This window comes from Pseudophryne corroboree, chromosome 1 (genome assembly GCF_028390025.1).
Source record: "Pseudophryne corroboree isolate aPseCor3 chromosome 1, aPseCor3.hap2, whole genome shotgun sequence".
Classification (NCBI taxonomy): domain Eukaryota; kingdom Metazoa; phylum Chordata; class Amphibia; order Anura; family Myobatrachidae; genus Pseudophryne; species Pseudophryne corroboree.
The window spans coordinates 1,208,177,497-1,208,195,551 of NC_086444.1; the positions used below are offsets into that span (position 1 = coordinate 1,208,177,497).

The 18,055-nt window shown below is 49.0% G+C and overlaps 1 protein-coding gene across 1 annotated transcript in view; it reads right to left on the minus strand.

Moving 5' to 3' along the window:
* ATRN (attractin) overlaps positions 1–18,055 on the minus strand; it is a 326,993-nt gene that overhangs the window by 124,460 nt on the left and 184,478 nt on the right. Inside the window, exon 23 of the mRNA XM_063925340.1 lies at positions 5,256–5,334. Within this exon, the coding sequence (XP_063781410.1) occupies positions 5,256–5,334 (79 nt within the window). The remainder of the gene's footprint in view (positions 1–5,255; positions 5,335–18,055) is intronic.

Here is an 18,055-nt window from a genome sequence, read left to right on the forward strand (position 1 = left end):
AGAAAATCGACAGAGCCGAAATCTGGACCTTAATGGAACCCAATTATAGGCCCATAGTCACTCCCGACTGTAGGAAGTGCAGAAAACGACCCAGCTGAAATTCCTCTGTTGGGGCCTTCCTGGCCTCACACCACGCAACATATTTTCGCCAAATACGGTGATAATGGTTTGCGGTTACTTCTTTCCTGGCTTTTATCAGCGTAGGAATGACTTCCTCCGGAATGCCCTTTTGCTTTAGGATCCGGAATTCAACCGCCATGTCGTCCAACGCAGCCGCGGTAAGTCTTGGAACAGACAGGGCCCCTGCTGTAGCAGATCCTGTCTGAGCGGTAGAGGCCATGGGTCCTCTGATATTATTTCTGTAAGTTCTGGGTACCAAGCTCTTCTTGGCCCATCCGGAACCACGAGTATCGTTCTCACTCCTTGTTTTCTTATTATTCTCAGTACCTTTGGTATGAGAGGCAGAGGAGGGAATACATAAACCGACTGGTACACCCACGGTGTCACTAGAGCGTCCACAGCTATTGCCTGAGGGTCCCTTGACCTGGCGCAATATCTAGTTTTTTGTTTAGGCGGGACGCCATCATGTCCACCTGTGGCCTTTCCCAACGGTTTACCAACAGTTGGAAGACTTCTGGATGAAGTCCCCACTCTCCCGGGTGTCGGTCGTGTCTGCTGAGGAAGTCTGCTTCCCAGTTGTCCACTCCCGGAATGGACACTGCTGACAGTGCTAAGACGTGATTTTCCGCCCATCGGAGAATCCTTGTGGCTTCTGCCATCGCCATCCTGCTTCTTGTGCCGCCCTGTCGGTTTACATGGGCGACTGCCGTGATGTTGTCTGATTGGATCAGTACCGGCTGGTTTTGAAGCAGAGGCCTTGCCAGACTTAGGGCATTGTAAATGGCCCTCAGTTCCAGAATATTTATGTGTAGGGACGACTCCTGACTTGACCAAAGTCCTTGGAAATTTCTTCCCTGTGTGACTGCCCCCCAGCCGCGAAGGCTGGCATCCGTGGTTACCAGGACCCAGTCCTGTATGCCGAATCTGCGGCCCTTTTGAAGATGAGCACTCTGCAGCCACCACAGTAGAGATACCCTGGTCCTTGGAGACAGGGTTATCAGCCGATGCATCTGAAGATGCGATCCCGACCACTTGTCCAAGAGTTCCCACTAAAAGGTTCTTGTATGGAACCTGCCGAATGGAATTTTGCTTCGTAAGAAGCAACCATTTTTCCCAGGACTCGTGTGCAGTGATGCATCGATACCTGTTTTGGTTTCAGGAGGTCTCTGACTAGAGATGACAGCTCCTTGGCTTTCTCCTGCGGGAGAAACACTTTTTTCTGTTCTGTGTCCAGAACCATCCCCAGGAACAGTAGGCGTGTGGTAGGAACCAGCTGTGACTTTGGAATGTATAGAATCCATCCGTGCTGTTGTAGCACTTCCCGAGATAGTGCTACTCCGACCAACAACTGCTCCTTGGACCTCGCCTTTATAAGGAGATCGTCCAAGTACGGGATAATTAAAACTCCCTTTTTTCGAAGGAGTATCATCATTTCTGCCATTACCTTGGTAAAGACCCTCGGTGCCGTGGACAGTCCAAACGGCAGTGTTTGGAATTGGTAATGGCAATCCTGTACCACAAATCTGAGGTACTCCTGGTGAGGATGGTAAATGGGGACATGTAGGTAAGCATCCTTGATGTCCAGGGATACCATGTAATCCCCCTCCTCCAGGCTTGCAATAACCGCCCTGAGCGATTCCATCTTGAACTTGAATTTTTTTATGTATGTGTTCAAGGATTTCAAATTTAAAACGGGTCTCACCGAACCGTCCGGTTTCGGTACCACAAACAGTGTGGAATAGTAACCCCGTCCTTGTTGAAGTAGGGGCACCTTGACTATCACCTGCTGGGAATACAGCTTGTGAATTGCCTCTAGCACAGCCTCCCTGCCTGAGGGAGTTGTCGGCAAGGCAGATTTGAGGAAACGGCGGGGGGGAGACGCCTCGAATTCCAGCTTGTACCCCTGAGATACTACTTGAAGGATCCAGGGATCCACCTGTGAGCGAGCCCACTGATCGCTGAAATTTTTGAGGCGGCCCCCCACCGTACCTGGCTACGCCTGTGGAGCCCCCGTGTCATGCGGTGGACTCAGAGGAAGCGGGGGAAGAATTTTGATTCTGGGAACTGGCTGACTGGTGCAGCTTTTTCCCTCTTCCCTCGTCTCTGTGCAGAAAGGAAGCGCCTTTGACCCGCTTGCTTTTCTGAAGCCGAAAGGACTGTACCTGATAATACAGTGCTTTTCTTAGGCTGTGAGGAAACCTGAGGTAAAAAAATTTCTTCCCAGCTGTTGCTGTGGATACGAGGTCCCAGAGACCATCCCCAAACAATTCCTCACCCTTATAAGGCTCTATGTGCCTTTTAAAGTCAGCATCACCTGTCCAGTGTCGGGTCTCTAATACCCTCCTGACAGAATGGACATTGCATTAATTCTGGATGCCAGCCGGCAAATATCCCTCTGTGCATCCCTCATATATAAGACGACGTCTTATGTTCGCAAAATAGTATCCCTGTTTGACAGGGTTACAGACCACGCTGCAGCAGCACGATCTGCAGGTCTCAGTCTAGTACCTGAGTGTGTAAATACAGACTTCAGGCTAGCTTCCTGCTATTTGTCAGCAGGTACCTTCAAAGTGGCCGTATCCTAAGACGGCAGTGCCACCTTTTTTGACAAACGTGTGAGCGCCTTATCCACCCTAGGGGATATCTCCCAGCGTAACTTATCCTCTGGCGGGAAAGGGTACGCCATCAGTAACTTTTTAGAAATTACCAGTTTCTTATCGGGGGAACCCACGCTTTTTCACACTTCATTCACTCATTTGATGGGGGAACAAAACACTGCCTGCTTTTTCTCCCCACACATAAAACCCTTTTTTAGTGGTACTTGGGTTAATGTCAGAAATGTGTAACACATTTTTTATTGCCGGGATCATGTAACGGATGTTCCTAGTGGATTGTGTATATGTCTCAACCTCGTCGACACTGGAGTCAGACTCCGTGTCGACATCTGTGTCTGCCATCTGAGGGAGCGGGCGTTTTTGAGCCCCTGATGGCCTTTGAGACGCCTGGGCAGGCGCGGGCTGAGAAGCCGGCTGTCCCATAGCTGTTACGTCATCCAGCCTTTTATGTAAGGAGTTGACACTGTCGGTTAATACCTTCCACCTATCCATCCACTCTGGTGTCGGCCCACAAGGGGCGACATCCCATTTATCGGCATCTGCTCCGCCTCCACATAAGCCTCCTCATCAAACATGTCGACACAGCCGTACCGACATACCGCACACACACAGGGAATGCTCTGACTGAGGACAGGACCCCACACAGCCCTTTGGGGAGACAGAGAGAGAGTATGCCAGCACACACCAGAGCGCTATATAATGTAGGGATAAACACTATCACTGAGTGAATTTTCCCCAATAGCTGCTTGTATAAACAATATTGCGCCTAAATTTAGTGCCCCCCCTCTCTTTTTAACCCTTTGAGCCTGAAAACTACAGGGGAGAGCCTGGGGAGCTGTCTTCCAGCTACACTGTGAAGAGAAAATGGCGCCAGTGTGCCGAGGGAGATAGCTCCGCCCCTTTTTCGCAGACTTTTCTCCCGCTTTTTTATGGATTCTGGCAGGGGTAATTATCACATATATAGCCTCTGGGGCTATATATTGTGATTATTTTGCCAGCCAAGGTGTTTTTATTGCTGCTCAGGGCGCCCCCCCCCCAGCGCCCTGCACCCTCAGTGACCGGAGTGTGAAGTGTGTATGAGGAGCAATGGCGCACAGCTGCAGTGCTGTGCGCTACCTTGGTGAAGACTGAAGTCTTCTGCCGCCGATTTTCCGGACCATCTTCATGCTTCTGGCTCTGTAAGGGGGACGGCGGCGCGGCTCCGGGAACGAACACCAAGGACGGGTCCTGCGGTCGATCTCTCTGGAGCTAATGGTGTCCAGTAGCCTAAGAAGCCCAAGCTAGCTGCAAGCAGGTAGGTTCGCTTCTTCTCCCCTTAGTCCCTCGTTGCAGTGAGCCTGTTGCCAGCAGGTCTCACTGTAAAATAAAAAACCGAACATATACTTTCTTTCTAGGAGCTCAGGAGAGCCCCTAGTGTGCATCCAGCTCGGCCGGGCACAGAAATCTAACTGAGGTCTGGAGGAGGGGCATAGAGGGAGGAGCCAGTGCACACCAGATAGTACCTAATCTTTCTTTTAGAGTGCCCAGTCTCCTGCGGAGCCCGTCTATTCCCCATGGTCCTTACGGAGTTCCCAGCATCCACTAGGACGTCAGAGAAAATAAAAATAACACTGACGCCATCGTCATAAGATTTTAAAGATAGTGGAGACTAAAACAAGCGAGGGTTTAAATTTGGCCCTTGGAGTAAGCAGAATTAGGTGTACAGCACATAAGACATAGGTCAGCACGCTGAGGTGGCAATGGGCTAGGAGCTGGCAGCCATGTTTCCTGTAACATAACCCTAGTGATCGCCACCCTGAAGCATTGTGGGAAATGTGTTCTGTGACTGCAGAATCTCTCTCAGGGTAGGCGCGTGTCTGCAAAAACATGAAGAGCCCAGAGACCACTGCTCTGCCCTCCAGCAGACACTGGACTTACGAGAGGACAATGGAATATCTGGCGGGGTCCCCAGTCCAGTGGGCCAAGCATTGGTACAGATTACTAAATGTCAGCCACCACTGAACAAAACCACACTCCTGGCCACAAATCTGAAAGTAGTTCTCCTGTTCTGTACATGCTCCTTCCTGTGGTGCCTGTGTTATGTCATTTCATCTTCTTCCATAAACCCACATCATTTCATGGACCATCAGAACAGTAAAGGTCTACCTTTACCATTACACCAAGTGCTATATTATCCCCAAATCTGATGTTTCCGTATTTGAAAGCGGTCTACTGTTCTGTACATGCTCCTTCCTGTGGTGCTTGTGTCATTTCATCTTCTTCCATAAACCCACATCATTTCATGGACCATCAGAACAGTAAAGGTCTACCTTTACCATTACCGCTACACCAAATGCTATATTATCCCCAAATCTGATGTTTCCGTATTTGAAAGAGGTCTACGTAACTCCGACCTGTGCCTGCTGGTGGCGCTGTTGTCACTGGAAAGCCTGTCTAGTGTGGCAGCCCACATTCTTTACGGACATAGCTGTAAAGATAACATGCCTTCTATAACACTGAACAAATGAAGACCCAGGTTACCTGCAAAGCTGGTCGCCCATGTTATATTCAGGTTGAAGTTCTTTGACGCATTAATGAACATGTCCAGGTCTCGATTTTGCTGGGAAGAAAACACAATATATATATATATATTTATTATTAGGAAACAGGAGAGCGGTTTTCACCATCTCACACCTTATTTAAGCTTCCCTGTGCTCGCTTCCCCTCAAACTACTTATAAGTGGCTCCCTGTGTCTGCTGTGGAACCACAAATCCCAGCATGCTCTGTTGGATACTGCAGTGCCACAATTTGGCTATTTATGCACAGATGAAGACACAAAAGCCAGCGACTGTGCAAACACAAGGGCGCCGACACACTGTACTTAATAAAGAATGCCGAATCGGACCGTTGTGGGGTAGATGGTTTTATTTTTTGGCTGATAGCGCTGGGGATAACGTTAGAAAAAAGGTGCAGAGGGTTTAATAGGCCTAGTCGTCTGAAAAGTGTCAGCAATTACTGACATTCCTGGGACACAGGCCGCCAGTGCACCGTCGCCCGCAGAGGCCGCAGCGCGGCTTCCAGCTCACACCACACTTTGTAGCCGCGCTTCCGGCCGTGTAAAACAGGAATACAAATTTCCTTCACACATGGAAAATTACTGAGCACTAGGGGGAGAAGAAAAAAAAAAAACATCCAATTTCCTCCATAGTAACAAAGAGGATACTGTACTACGGTCACTGGAGATGGAAAATATGAGGCATACAGAGGAATACAGAACTCCCTCTTGTGCTCAAAGTCTCATCGAGATCACTTCTCTGTTGCACAGATTCCAGACACGCTAAACACAGTTGGGAGGGCTATTTTGCTGAAGAGAGCTGAAGCATCCCCAGGAATGAGACACAAGCCAGCCTCTTATAATAAGTTCACTGTCTCCGGTCTTGGTCTACTGAGCAGGTCAGAGATTCTCATTGGTTTCTACGGGCAGTGAGAAAGAAAGGGTGGAGAACATCTGCTTTGTAATCCAGTATTGCTGTTACTAGGTCCCTGTCACAGATATAATGCAGGAACCGAGTGTTTGCAACATTATATAATGGGTCTGCTTTGGCCTTGCGCTGCGCAAGACCCACCAATCGGTGCAGAGCATGTTAACTAGGAGGCTGCAAGCCAGACATTTGGACCACAGGGGGAGTTGTATAGCGAATGATTCCTCAGAAACTCTTGACCTATCTGGAGTGTCTCTCTCGCCTAACGTGAGATGTATCAGTCACCACAAACACGCAAGGCAGTGTGCTACCAGTCACTGTACTGCTACACACAGGTTACATTATAACAATTGTGTTGTTAGTACTTGCTTAGCAGGTGGCAGTATTCTGCTGATGTAAGGCCCCTGGCTGTAGGAGCGGAGCCAGCAAACACTGCTCGTACCCTGAGCAAGCTCACAACTGCTACAGCGCAGTCAGCGGTATGAATATAAAACTTTATGACTTATATTTAGCTTATAGAAACTTCCAGCAGTTATTATTAGACATGAATATCGGCGATGCACAATTAGCAGTTACACAGAGAGAAAGGAAAGCAGAACTATGAATAAGAGTGTAATACAATGAAGAATATGCCACTTGATAAGACTCCAACTACAAAGGAGTAAGCAGAGTTCATCCCAATATCATAACGCCTCATCTGCGGCTCTACAGGGCCAGATCGGGACTGTACACCCGCACGCACAGAGGACATACAGCAGGCAGTCCGCGGGGTCAGTACGGTGCAGGGTCAGTGCGGTGCAGGGTCAGTGCGGTGCAGGGTCAGTGCGGTGCAGGGTCAGTGCGGTGCAGGGTCAGTGCGGTGCAGGGTCAGCCGACGGGATATGTTCAGGGGCTGAAGTGGGCTCTGTTTCTGCCAGGAGTCTGTACATTATTCTTACAGACATCAAACTGTATTACACAGATTCCCAGTAACGCCGATCAATAGGGAAGAGGACGACCCGGCCAAACAAGGACCCTCCTTTGAAGACCACTAGTCCTGGCATATGGAAATCATGTCTGCTGACACATGTAATAATACGCACTGAGGTGCGTTGTGGAGCAGCCAATAACCAACATGTCTCTGTATTGTCCATACATGTAACCAGAATAGAGAACAACACTGATTATGCACACAGGTCAGGAACACCATGAGGACGGAGACTATTAGCGATCATTATATCTATTATCTACGTATATCTGTGCATATGAGACAAGAGCAATGTGATTATACGGACATAGAACCAACAAGCCCAAGCATCTGCTCCTGGGCCACAGAGACTCTCTTATACTGGACATAAAACGTTACTTGTCACACACATGAAATTTACATACAGTGTACACATAAACAACACTACCACACACTGTGTGTACACGCCTGCACTTCATCCACCCACATAAGCCACAGTGTGTACATACTCACACTGCCCCCCCCCCCCTCCAATACACAGTGTACTTCCCACTCCACCCCGATACATATACACTCACACTACCCCCAATACACAGTGTACTTCCTACTCCACCCCCAATACATATACACTCACACTACCCCCAATACACAGTGTACTTCCTACACCACCCCCAATACATATACACTCACACTACCCCCCAATACAGTGTACTTCCTACACCACCCCGATACATATACACTCACACTACCCCCAATACACAGTGTACTTCCTACACCACCCCGATACATATACACTCACACTACCCCCAAATACACAGTGTACTTCCTACACCACCCCCGATACATATACACTCACACTACCCCCAATACACAGTGTACTTCCTACTCCACCCCGATACATATACTCACACTACCCCCAATACACAGTGTACTTCCTACTCCACCCCCGATACATATACAATCACACTACCCCCCAATACACAGTGTACTTCCTACTCCACCCGATACATATACACTCACACTACCCCCCAATACACAGTGTACTTCCTACTCCACCCCCGATACATATACACTCACACTACCCCCAATACACAGTGTACTTCCTACTCCACCCCGATACATATACACTCACACTACCCCCAAATACACAGTGTACTTCCTACACCACCCCCGATACATATACACTCACACTACCCCCAATACACAGTGTACTTCCTACTCCACCCCGATACATATACTCACACTACCCCCAATACACAGTGTACTTCCTACTCCACCCCCGATACATATACAATCACACTACCCCCCAATACACAGTGTACTTCCTACTCCACCCGATACATATACACTCACACTACCCCCCAATACACAGTGTACTTCCTACTCCACCCCCGATACATATACACTCACACTACCCCCAATACACAGTGTACTTCCTACTCCACCCCGATACATATACACTCACACTACCCCCAATACACAGTGTACTTCCTACTCCACCCCGATACATATACACTCACACTGCCCCCAATACACAGTGTACTTCCTACTCCACCCCGATACATATACACTCACACTACCCCCCCCAATACACAGTGTACTTCCTACACCACCCCGATACATATACACTCACACTACCCCCCAATACACAGTGTACTTCCTACTCCACCCCCGATACATATACACTCACACTACCCCCAATACACAGTGTACTTCCTACTCCACCCCGATACATATACACTCACACTACCCCCAATACACAGTGTACTTCCTACTCCACCCCGATACATATACACTCACACTACCCCCAATACACAGTGTACTTCCTACACCACCCCGATACATATACACTCACACTACCCCCAATACACAGTGTACTTCCCACTCCACCCCGATACATATACACTCACACTACCCCCAATACACAGTGTACTTCCTACTCCACCCCGATACATATACACTCACACTACCCCCAATACAGTGTACTTCCTACTCCACCCCGATACATATACACTCACACTACCCCCCAATACAGTGTACTTCCTACTCCACCCCGATAAATATACACTCACACTACCCCCAATACACAGTGTACTTCCTACTCCACCCCGATACATATACACTCACACTACCCCCAATACACAGTGTACTTCCTACTCCACCCCCGATACATATACACTCACACTACCCCCAATACACAGTGTACTTCCCACTCCACCCGATACATATACACTCACACTACCCCCAATACAGTGTACTTCCTACTCCACCCCGATACATATACACTCACACTACCCCCCAATACAGTGTACTTCCTACTCCACCCCGATACATATACACTCACACTACCCCCAATACACAGTGTACTTCCTACTCCACCCCGATACATATACACTCACACTACCCCCAATACACAGTGTACTTCCTACTCCACCCCCGATACATATACACTCACACTACCCCCAATACACAGTGTACTTCCTACTCCACCCCGATACATATACACTCACACTACCCCCCAATACAGTGTACTTCCTACTCCACCCCGATACATATACACTCACACTACCCCCAATACACAGTGTAATTCCTACTCCACCCCGATACATATACACTCACACTACCCCCCAATACACAGTGTACTTCCTACACCACCCCCGATACATATACACTCACACTACCCCCAATACACAGTGTACTTCCTACTCCACCCCCGATACATATACACTCACACTTCCTACTCCACCCCCGATACATATACACTCGCACTACCCCCCAATACAGTGTACTTCCTACACCCCCCCCCCCACCCCGATGCATACACTCACACTACCCCCCCAATACACAGTGTACTTCCTACTCCACCCCGATACATATACACTCACACTACCCCCAATACACAGTGTACTTCCTACTCCACCCCGATACATATACACTCACACTACCCCCAATACACAGTGTACTTCCTACTCCACCCCCGATACATATACACTCACACTACCCCCAATACACAGTGTACTTCCTACTCCACCCCCGATACATATACACTCACACTACCCCCAATACACAGTGTACTTCCTACTCCACCCCCGATACATATACACTCACACTACCCCCAATACACAGTGTACTTCCTACTCCACCCCGATACATATACACTCACACTACCCCCAATACACAGTGTACTTCCTACTCCACCCCCGATACATATACACTCACACTACCCCCAATACACAGTGTACTTCCTACTCCACCCCGATACATATACACTCACACTACCCCCCAATACAGTGTACTTCCTACTCCACCCCGATACATATACACTCACACTACCCCCCAATACAGTGTACTTCCTACACCACCCCGATACATATACACTCACACTACCCCCAATACACAGTGTACTTCCTACACCACCCCGATACATATACACTCACACTACCCCCCAATACACAGTGTACTTCCTACACCACCCCCGATACATATACACTCACACTACCCCCAATACACAGTGTACTTCCTACTCCACCCCGATACATATACTCACACTACCCCCAATACAGTGTACTTCCTACTCCACCCCGATACATATACACTCACACTACCCCCCAATACAGTGTACTTCCTACTCCACCCCGATACATATACACTCACACTACCCCCAATACACAGTGTACTTCCTACTCCACCCCGATACATATACACTCACACTACCCCCAATACACAGTGTACTTCCTACTCCACCCCCGATACATATACACTCACACTACCCCCAATACACAGTGTACTTCCTACACCACCCCGATACATATACACTCACACTACCCCCCAATACACAGTGTACTTCCTACACCACCCCCGATACATATACACTCACACTACCCCCAATACACAGTGTACTTCCTACTCCACCCCGATACATATACTCACACTACCCCCAATACAGTGTACTTCCTACTCCACCCCGATACATATACACTCACACTACCCCCCAATACAGTGTACTTCCTACTCCACCCCCGATACATATACAATCACACTACCCCCCAATACACAGTGTACTTCCTACTCCACCCGATACATATACACTCACACTACCCCCCAATACACAGTGTACTTCCTACTCCACCCCCGATACATATACACTCACACTACCCCCAATACACAGTGTACTTCCTACTCCACCCCGATACATATACACTCACACTACCCCCAATACACAGTGTACTTCCTACTCCACCCCGATACATATACTCACACTACCCCCAATACACAGTGTACTTCCTACTCCACCCCCGATACATATACAATCACACTACCCCCCAATACACAGTGTACTTCCTACTCCACCCGATACATATACACTCACACTACCCCCCAATACACAGTGTACTTCCTACTCCACCCCCGATACATATACACTCACACTACCCCCAATACACAGTGTACTTCCTACTCCACCCCGATACATATACACTCACACTACCCCCAATACACAGTGTACTTCCTACTCCACCCCGATACATATACACTCACACTGCCCCCAATACACAGTGTACTTCCTACTCCACCCCGATACATATACACTCACACTACCCCCCCAATACACAGTGTACTTCCTACACCACCCCGATACATATACACTCACACTACCCCCCAATACACAGTGTACTTCCTACTCCACCCCCGATACATATACACTCACACTACCCCCAATACACAGTGTACTTCCTACTACACCCCGATACATATACACTCACACTACCCCCAATACACAGTGTACTTCCTACTCCACCCCGATACATATACACTCACACTACCCCCAATACACAGTGTACTTCCTACACCACCCCGATACATATACACTCACACTACCCCCAATACACAGTGTACTTCCCACTCCACCCCGATACATATACACTCACACTACCCCCAATACACAGTGTACTTCCTACTCCACCCCGATACATATACACTCACACTACCCCCAATACAGTGTACTTCCTACTCCACCCCGATACATATACACTCACACTACCCCCCAATACAGTGTACTTCCTACTCCACCCCGATAAATATACACTCACACTACCCCCAATACACAGTGTACTTCCTACTCCACCCCGATACATATACACTCACACTACCCCCAATACACAGTGTACTTCCTACTCCACCCCCGATACATATACACTCACACTACCCCCAATACACAGTGTACTTCCCACTCCACCCGATACATATACACTCACACTACCCCCAATACAGTGTACTTCCTACTCCACCCCGATACATATACACTCACACTACCCCCCAATACAGTGTACTTCCTACTCCACCCCGATACATATACACTCACACTACCCCCAATACACAGTGTACTTCCTACTCCACCCCGATACATATACACTCACACTACCCCCAATACACAGTGTACTTCCTACTCCACCCCCGATACATATACACTCACACTACCCCCAATACACAGTGTACTTCCTACTCCACCCCGATACATATACACTCACACTACCCCCCAATACAGTGTACTTCCTACTCCACCCCGATACATATACACTCACACTACCCCCAATACACAGTGTAATTCCTACTCCACCCCGATACATATACACTCACACTACCCCCCAATACACAGTGTACTTCCTACACCACCCCCGATACATATACACTCACACTACCCCCAATACACAGTGTACTTCCTACTCCACCCCCGATACATATACACTCACACTACCCCCCAATACAGTGTACTTCCTACACCCCCCCCCCACCCCGATGCATACACTCACACTACCCCCCCAATACACAGTGTACTTCCTACTCCACCCCGATACATATACACTCACACTACCCCCAATACACAGTGTACTTCCTACTCCACCCCCGATACATATACAGTCACACTACCCCCAATACACAGTGTACTTCCTACTCCACCCCGATACATATACACTCACACTACCCCCAATACACAGTGTACTTCCTACTCCACCCCCGATACATATACACTCACACTACCCCCAATACACAGTGTACTTCCTACTCCACCCCCGATACATATACACTCACACTACCCCCAATACACAGTGTACTTCCTACTCCACCCCGATACATATACACTCACACTACCCCCAATACACAGTGTACTTCCTACTCCACCCCCGATACATATACACTCACACTACCCCCAATACACAGTGTACTTCCTACTCCACCCCGATACATATACACTCACACTACCCCCCAATACAGTGTACTTCCTACTCCACCCCGATACATATACACTCACACTACCCCCCAATACAGTGTACTTCCTACTCCACCCCGATACATATACACTCACACTACCCCCCAATACAGTGTACTTCCTACACCACCCCGATACATATACACTCACACTACCCCCAATACACAGTGTACTTCCTACACCACCCCGATACATATACACTCACACTACCCCCCAATACACAGTGTACTTCCTACTCCACCCCCGATACATATACACTCACACTACCCCCAATACACAGTGTACTTCCTACTACACCCCGATACATATACACTCACACTACCCCCCACTACACAGTGTACTTCCTACTCCACCCCGATACATATACACTCACACTACCCCCAATACACAGTGTACTTCCTACACCACCCCGATACATATACAGTCACACTACCCCCAATACACAGTGTACTTCCCACTCCACCCCGATACATATACACTCACACTACCCCCAATACACAGTGTACTTCCCACTCCACCCCGATACATATACACTCACACTACCCCCAATACAGTGTACTTCCTACTCCACCCCGATACATATACACTCACACTACCCCCCAATACAGTGTACTTCCTACTCCACCCCGATACATATACACTCACACTACCCCCAATACACAGTGTACTTCCTACTCCACCCCGATACATATACACTCACACTACCCCCAATACACAGTGTACTTCCTACTCCACCCCCGATACATATACACTCACACTACCCCCCAATACAGTGTACTTCCTACACCCCCCCCCCCACCCCGATGCATACACTCACACTACCCCCCCAATACACAGTGTACTTCCTACTCCACCCCGATACATATACACTCACACTACCCCCAATACACAGTACTTCCTACTCCACCCCCGATACATATACACTCACACTACCCCCAATACACAGTGTACTTCCTACTCCACCCCCGATACATATACACTCACACTACCCCCAATACACAGTGTACTTCCTACTCCACCCCCGATACATATACACTCACACTACCCCCAATACACAGTGTACTTCCTACTCCACCCCCGATACATATACACTCACACTACCCCCAATACACAGTGTACTTCCTACTCCACCCCGATACATATACACTCACACTACCCCCAATACACAGTGTACTTCCTACTCCACCCCCGATACATATACACTCACACTACCCCCAATACAGTGTACTTCCTACTCCACCCCGATACATATACACTCACACTACCCCCAATACACAGTGTACTTCCCACTACACCCCGATACATATACACTCACACTACCCCCAATACACAGTGTACTTCCTACTCCACCCCCGATACATATACACTCACACTACCCCCAATACACAGTGTACTTCCTACTCCACCCCGATACATATACACTCACACTACCCCCAATACACAGTGTACTTCCTACTCCACCCCCGATACATATACACTCACACTACCCCCAATACACAGTGTACTTCCTACTCCACCCCGATACATATACACTCACACTACCCCCAATACACAGTGTACTTCCTACTCCACCCCCGATACATATACACTCACACTACCCCCAATACAGTGTACTTCCCACTCCACCCCGATACATATACACTCACACTACCCCCAATACACAGTGTACTTCCTACACCACCCCCGATACATATACACTCACACTACCCCCAATACACAGTGTACTTCCTACTCCACCCCGATACATATACACTCACACTACCCCCAATACACAGTGTACTTCCTACTCCACCCCCGATACATATACACTCACACTACCCCCAATACAGTGTACTTCCCACTCCACCCCGATACATATACACTCACACTACCCCCAATACACAGTGTACTTCCTACACCACCCCCGATACATATACACTCACACTACCCCCAATACACAGTGTACTTCCTACTCCACCCCCGATACATATACAGTCACACTACCCCCAATACACAGTGTACTATCTACTCCACCCCGATACATATACACTCACACTACCCCCAATACACAGTGTACTTCCTACTCCACCCCCGATACATATACACTCACACTACCCCCAATACACAGTGTACTTCCTACTCCACCCCGATACATATACACTCACACTACCCCCAATACACAGTGTACTTCCTACTCCACCCCCGATACATATACACTCACACTACCCCCAATACAGTGTACTTCCTACTCCACCCCCGATACATATACACTCACACTACCCCCAATACACAGTGTACTTCCTACTCCACCCCGATACATATACACTCACACTACCCCCAATACACAGTGTACTTCCTACTCCACCCCCGATACATATACACTCACACAACCCCCAATACACAGTGTACTTCCTACTCCACCCCGATACATATACACTCACACTACCCCCAATACACAGTGTACTTCCCACTCCACCCCGATACATATACACTCACACTACCCCCAATACACAGTGTACTTCCTACTCCACCCCCGATACATATACACTCACACTACCCCCAATACAGTGCACTTCCTACTCCACCCCGATACATATACACTCACACTACCCCCAATACACAGTGTACTTCCTACTCCACCCCCGATACATATACACTCACACTACCCCCAATACACAGTGTACTTCCCACTCCACCCCGATACATATACACTCACACTACCCCCAATACACAGTGTACTTATTACACCACCCCCGATACATATACACTCACACTACCCCCAATACACAGTGTACTTCCTACTCCACCCCCGATACATATACACTCACACTACCCCCAATACACAGTGTACTTCCCACTCCACCCCGATGCATACACTCACACTACCCCCCCAATACACAGTGTACTTCCTACTCCACCCCCGATACATATACACTCACACTACCCCCAATACACAGTGTACTTCCTACACCACCCCGATACATATACACTCACACTACCCCCAATACACAGTGTACTTCCTACTCCACCCCCGATACATATACACTCACACTACCCCCCAATACACAGTGTACTTCCTACTCCACCCCGATACATATACACTCACACTACCCCCCAATACAGTGTACTTCCTACTCCACCCCGATACATATACACTCACACTACCCCCAATACACAGTGTACTTCCTACTCCACCCCCGATACATATACACTCACACTTCCCCCAATACAGTGTACTTCCTACTCCACCCCGATACATATACACTCACACTACCCCCAATACACAGTGTACTTCCTACTCCACCCCCGATACATATACACTCACACTACCCCCCAATACACAGTGTACTTCCTACTCCACCCCGATACATATACACTCACACTACCCCCAATACACAGTGTACTTCCTACTCCACCCCGATACATATACACTCACACTACCCCCAATACACAGTGTACTTCCTACACCACCCCCGATACATATACACTCACACTACCCCCCATTACAGTGTACTTCCTACACCCCCCCCCCCCCCCCGATGCATACACTCACACTACCCCCCAATACACAGTGTACTTCCCACTCCACCCCGATACATATACACTCACACTACCCCCCCAATACACAGTGTACTTCCTACTCCACCCCGATACATATACACTCACACTACCCCAAATACACAGTGTACTTCCTACACCACCCCCGATACATATACACTCACACTACCCCCCAATACAGTGTACTTCCTACACCCCCCCCCCCACCCCGATGCATACACTCACACTACCCCCCCAATACACAGTGTACTTCCTACTCCACCCCGATACATATACACTCACACTACCCCCAATACACAGTGTACTTCCTACACCACCCCCGATACATATACACTCACACTACCCCCCAATACAGTGTACTTCCTACACCCCCCCCCCCCCCCCCGATGCATACACTCACAACTGCCCCCCAATGCACAGAGTACTCCCCCCCCCCCCCGATGCATACACACACACACTGCCCCTCCATGCAGTGTGCTTCCTATCCCCCCCCACCCGATGCATACACACTCACACTACCCCCAATACACAGTGTACTTCCTACTCCACCCCCGATACATATACACTCACACTACCCCAAATACACAGTGTACTTCCTACACCACCCCCGATACATATACACTCACACTACCCCCCAATACAGTGTACTTCCTACACCCCCCCCCCCCACCCCGATGCATACACTCACACTACCCCCCCAATACACAGTGTACTTCCTACTCCACCCCGATACATATACACTCACACTACCCCCAATACACAGTGTACTTCCTACACCACCCCCGATACATATACACTCACACTACCCCCCAATACAGTGTACTTCCTACACCCCCCCCCCCCCCCCCCGATGCATACACTCACACTACCCCCCAATACACAGTGTGCATCCTACTCCACCCCGATACATATACACTCACACTACCCCCCAATACAGTGTACTTGCTACACCGCCCCCCCCCCCCCCCCCCCGATGCATACACTCACAACTGCCCCCCAATGCACAGAGTACTCCCCCCCCCCCCGATGCATACACACACACACTGCCCCTCCATGCAGTGTGCTTCCTATCCCCCCCCACCCGATGCATACACACTCACACTGCCCCCC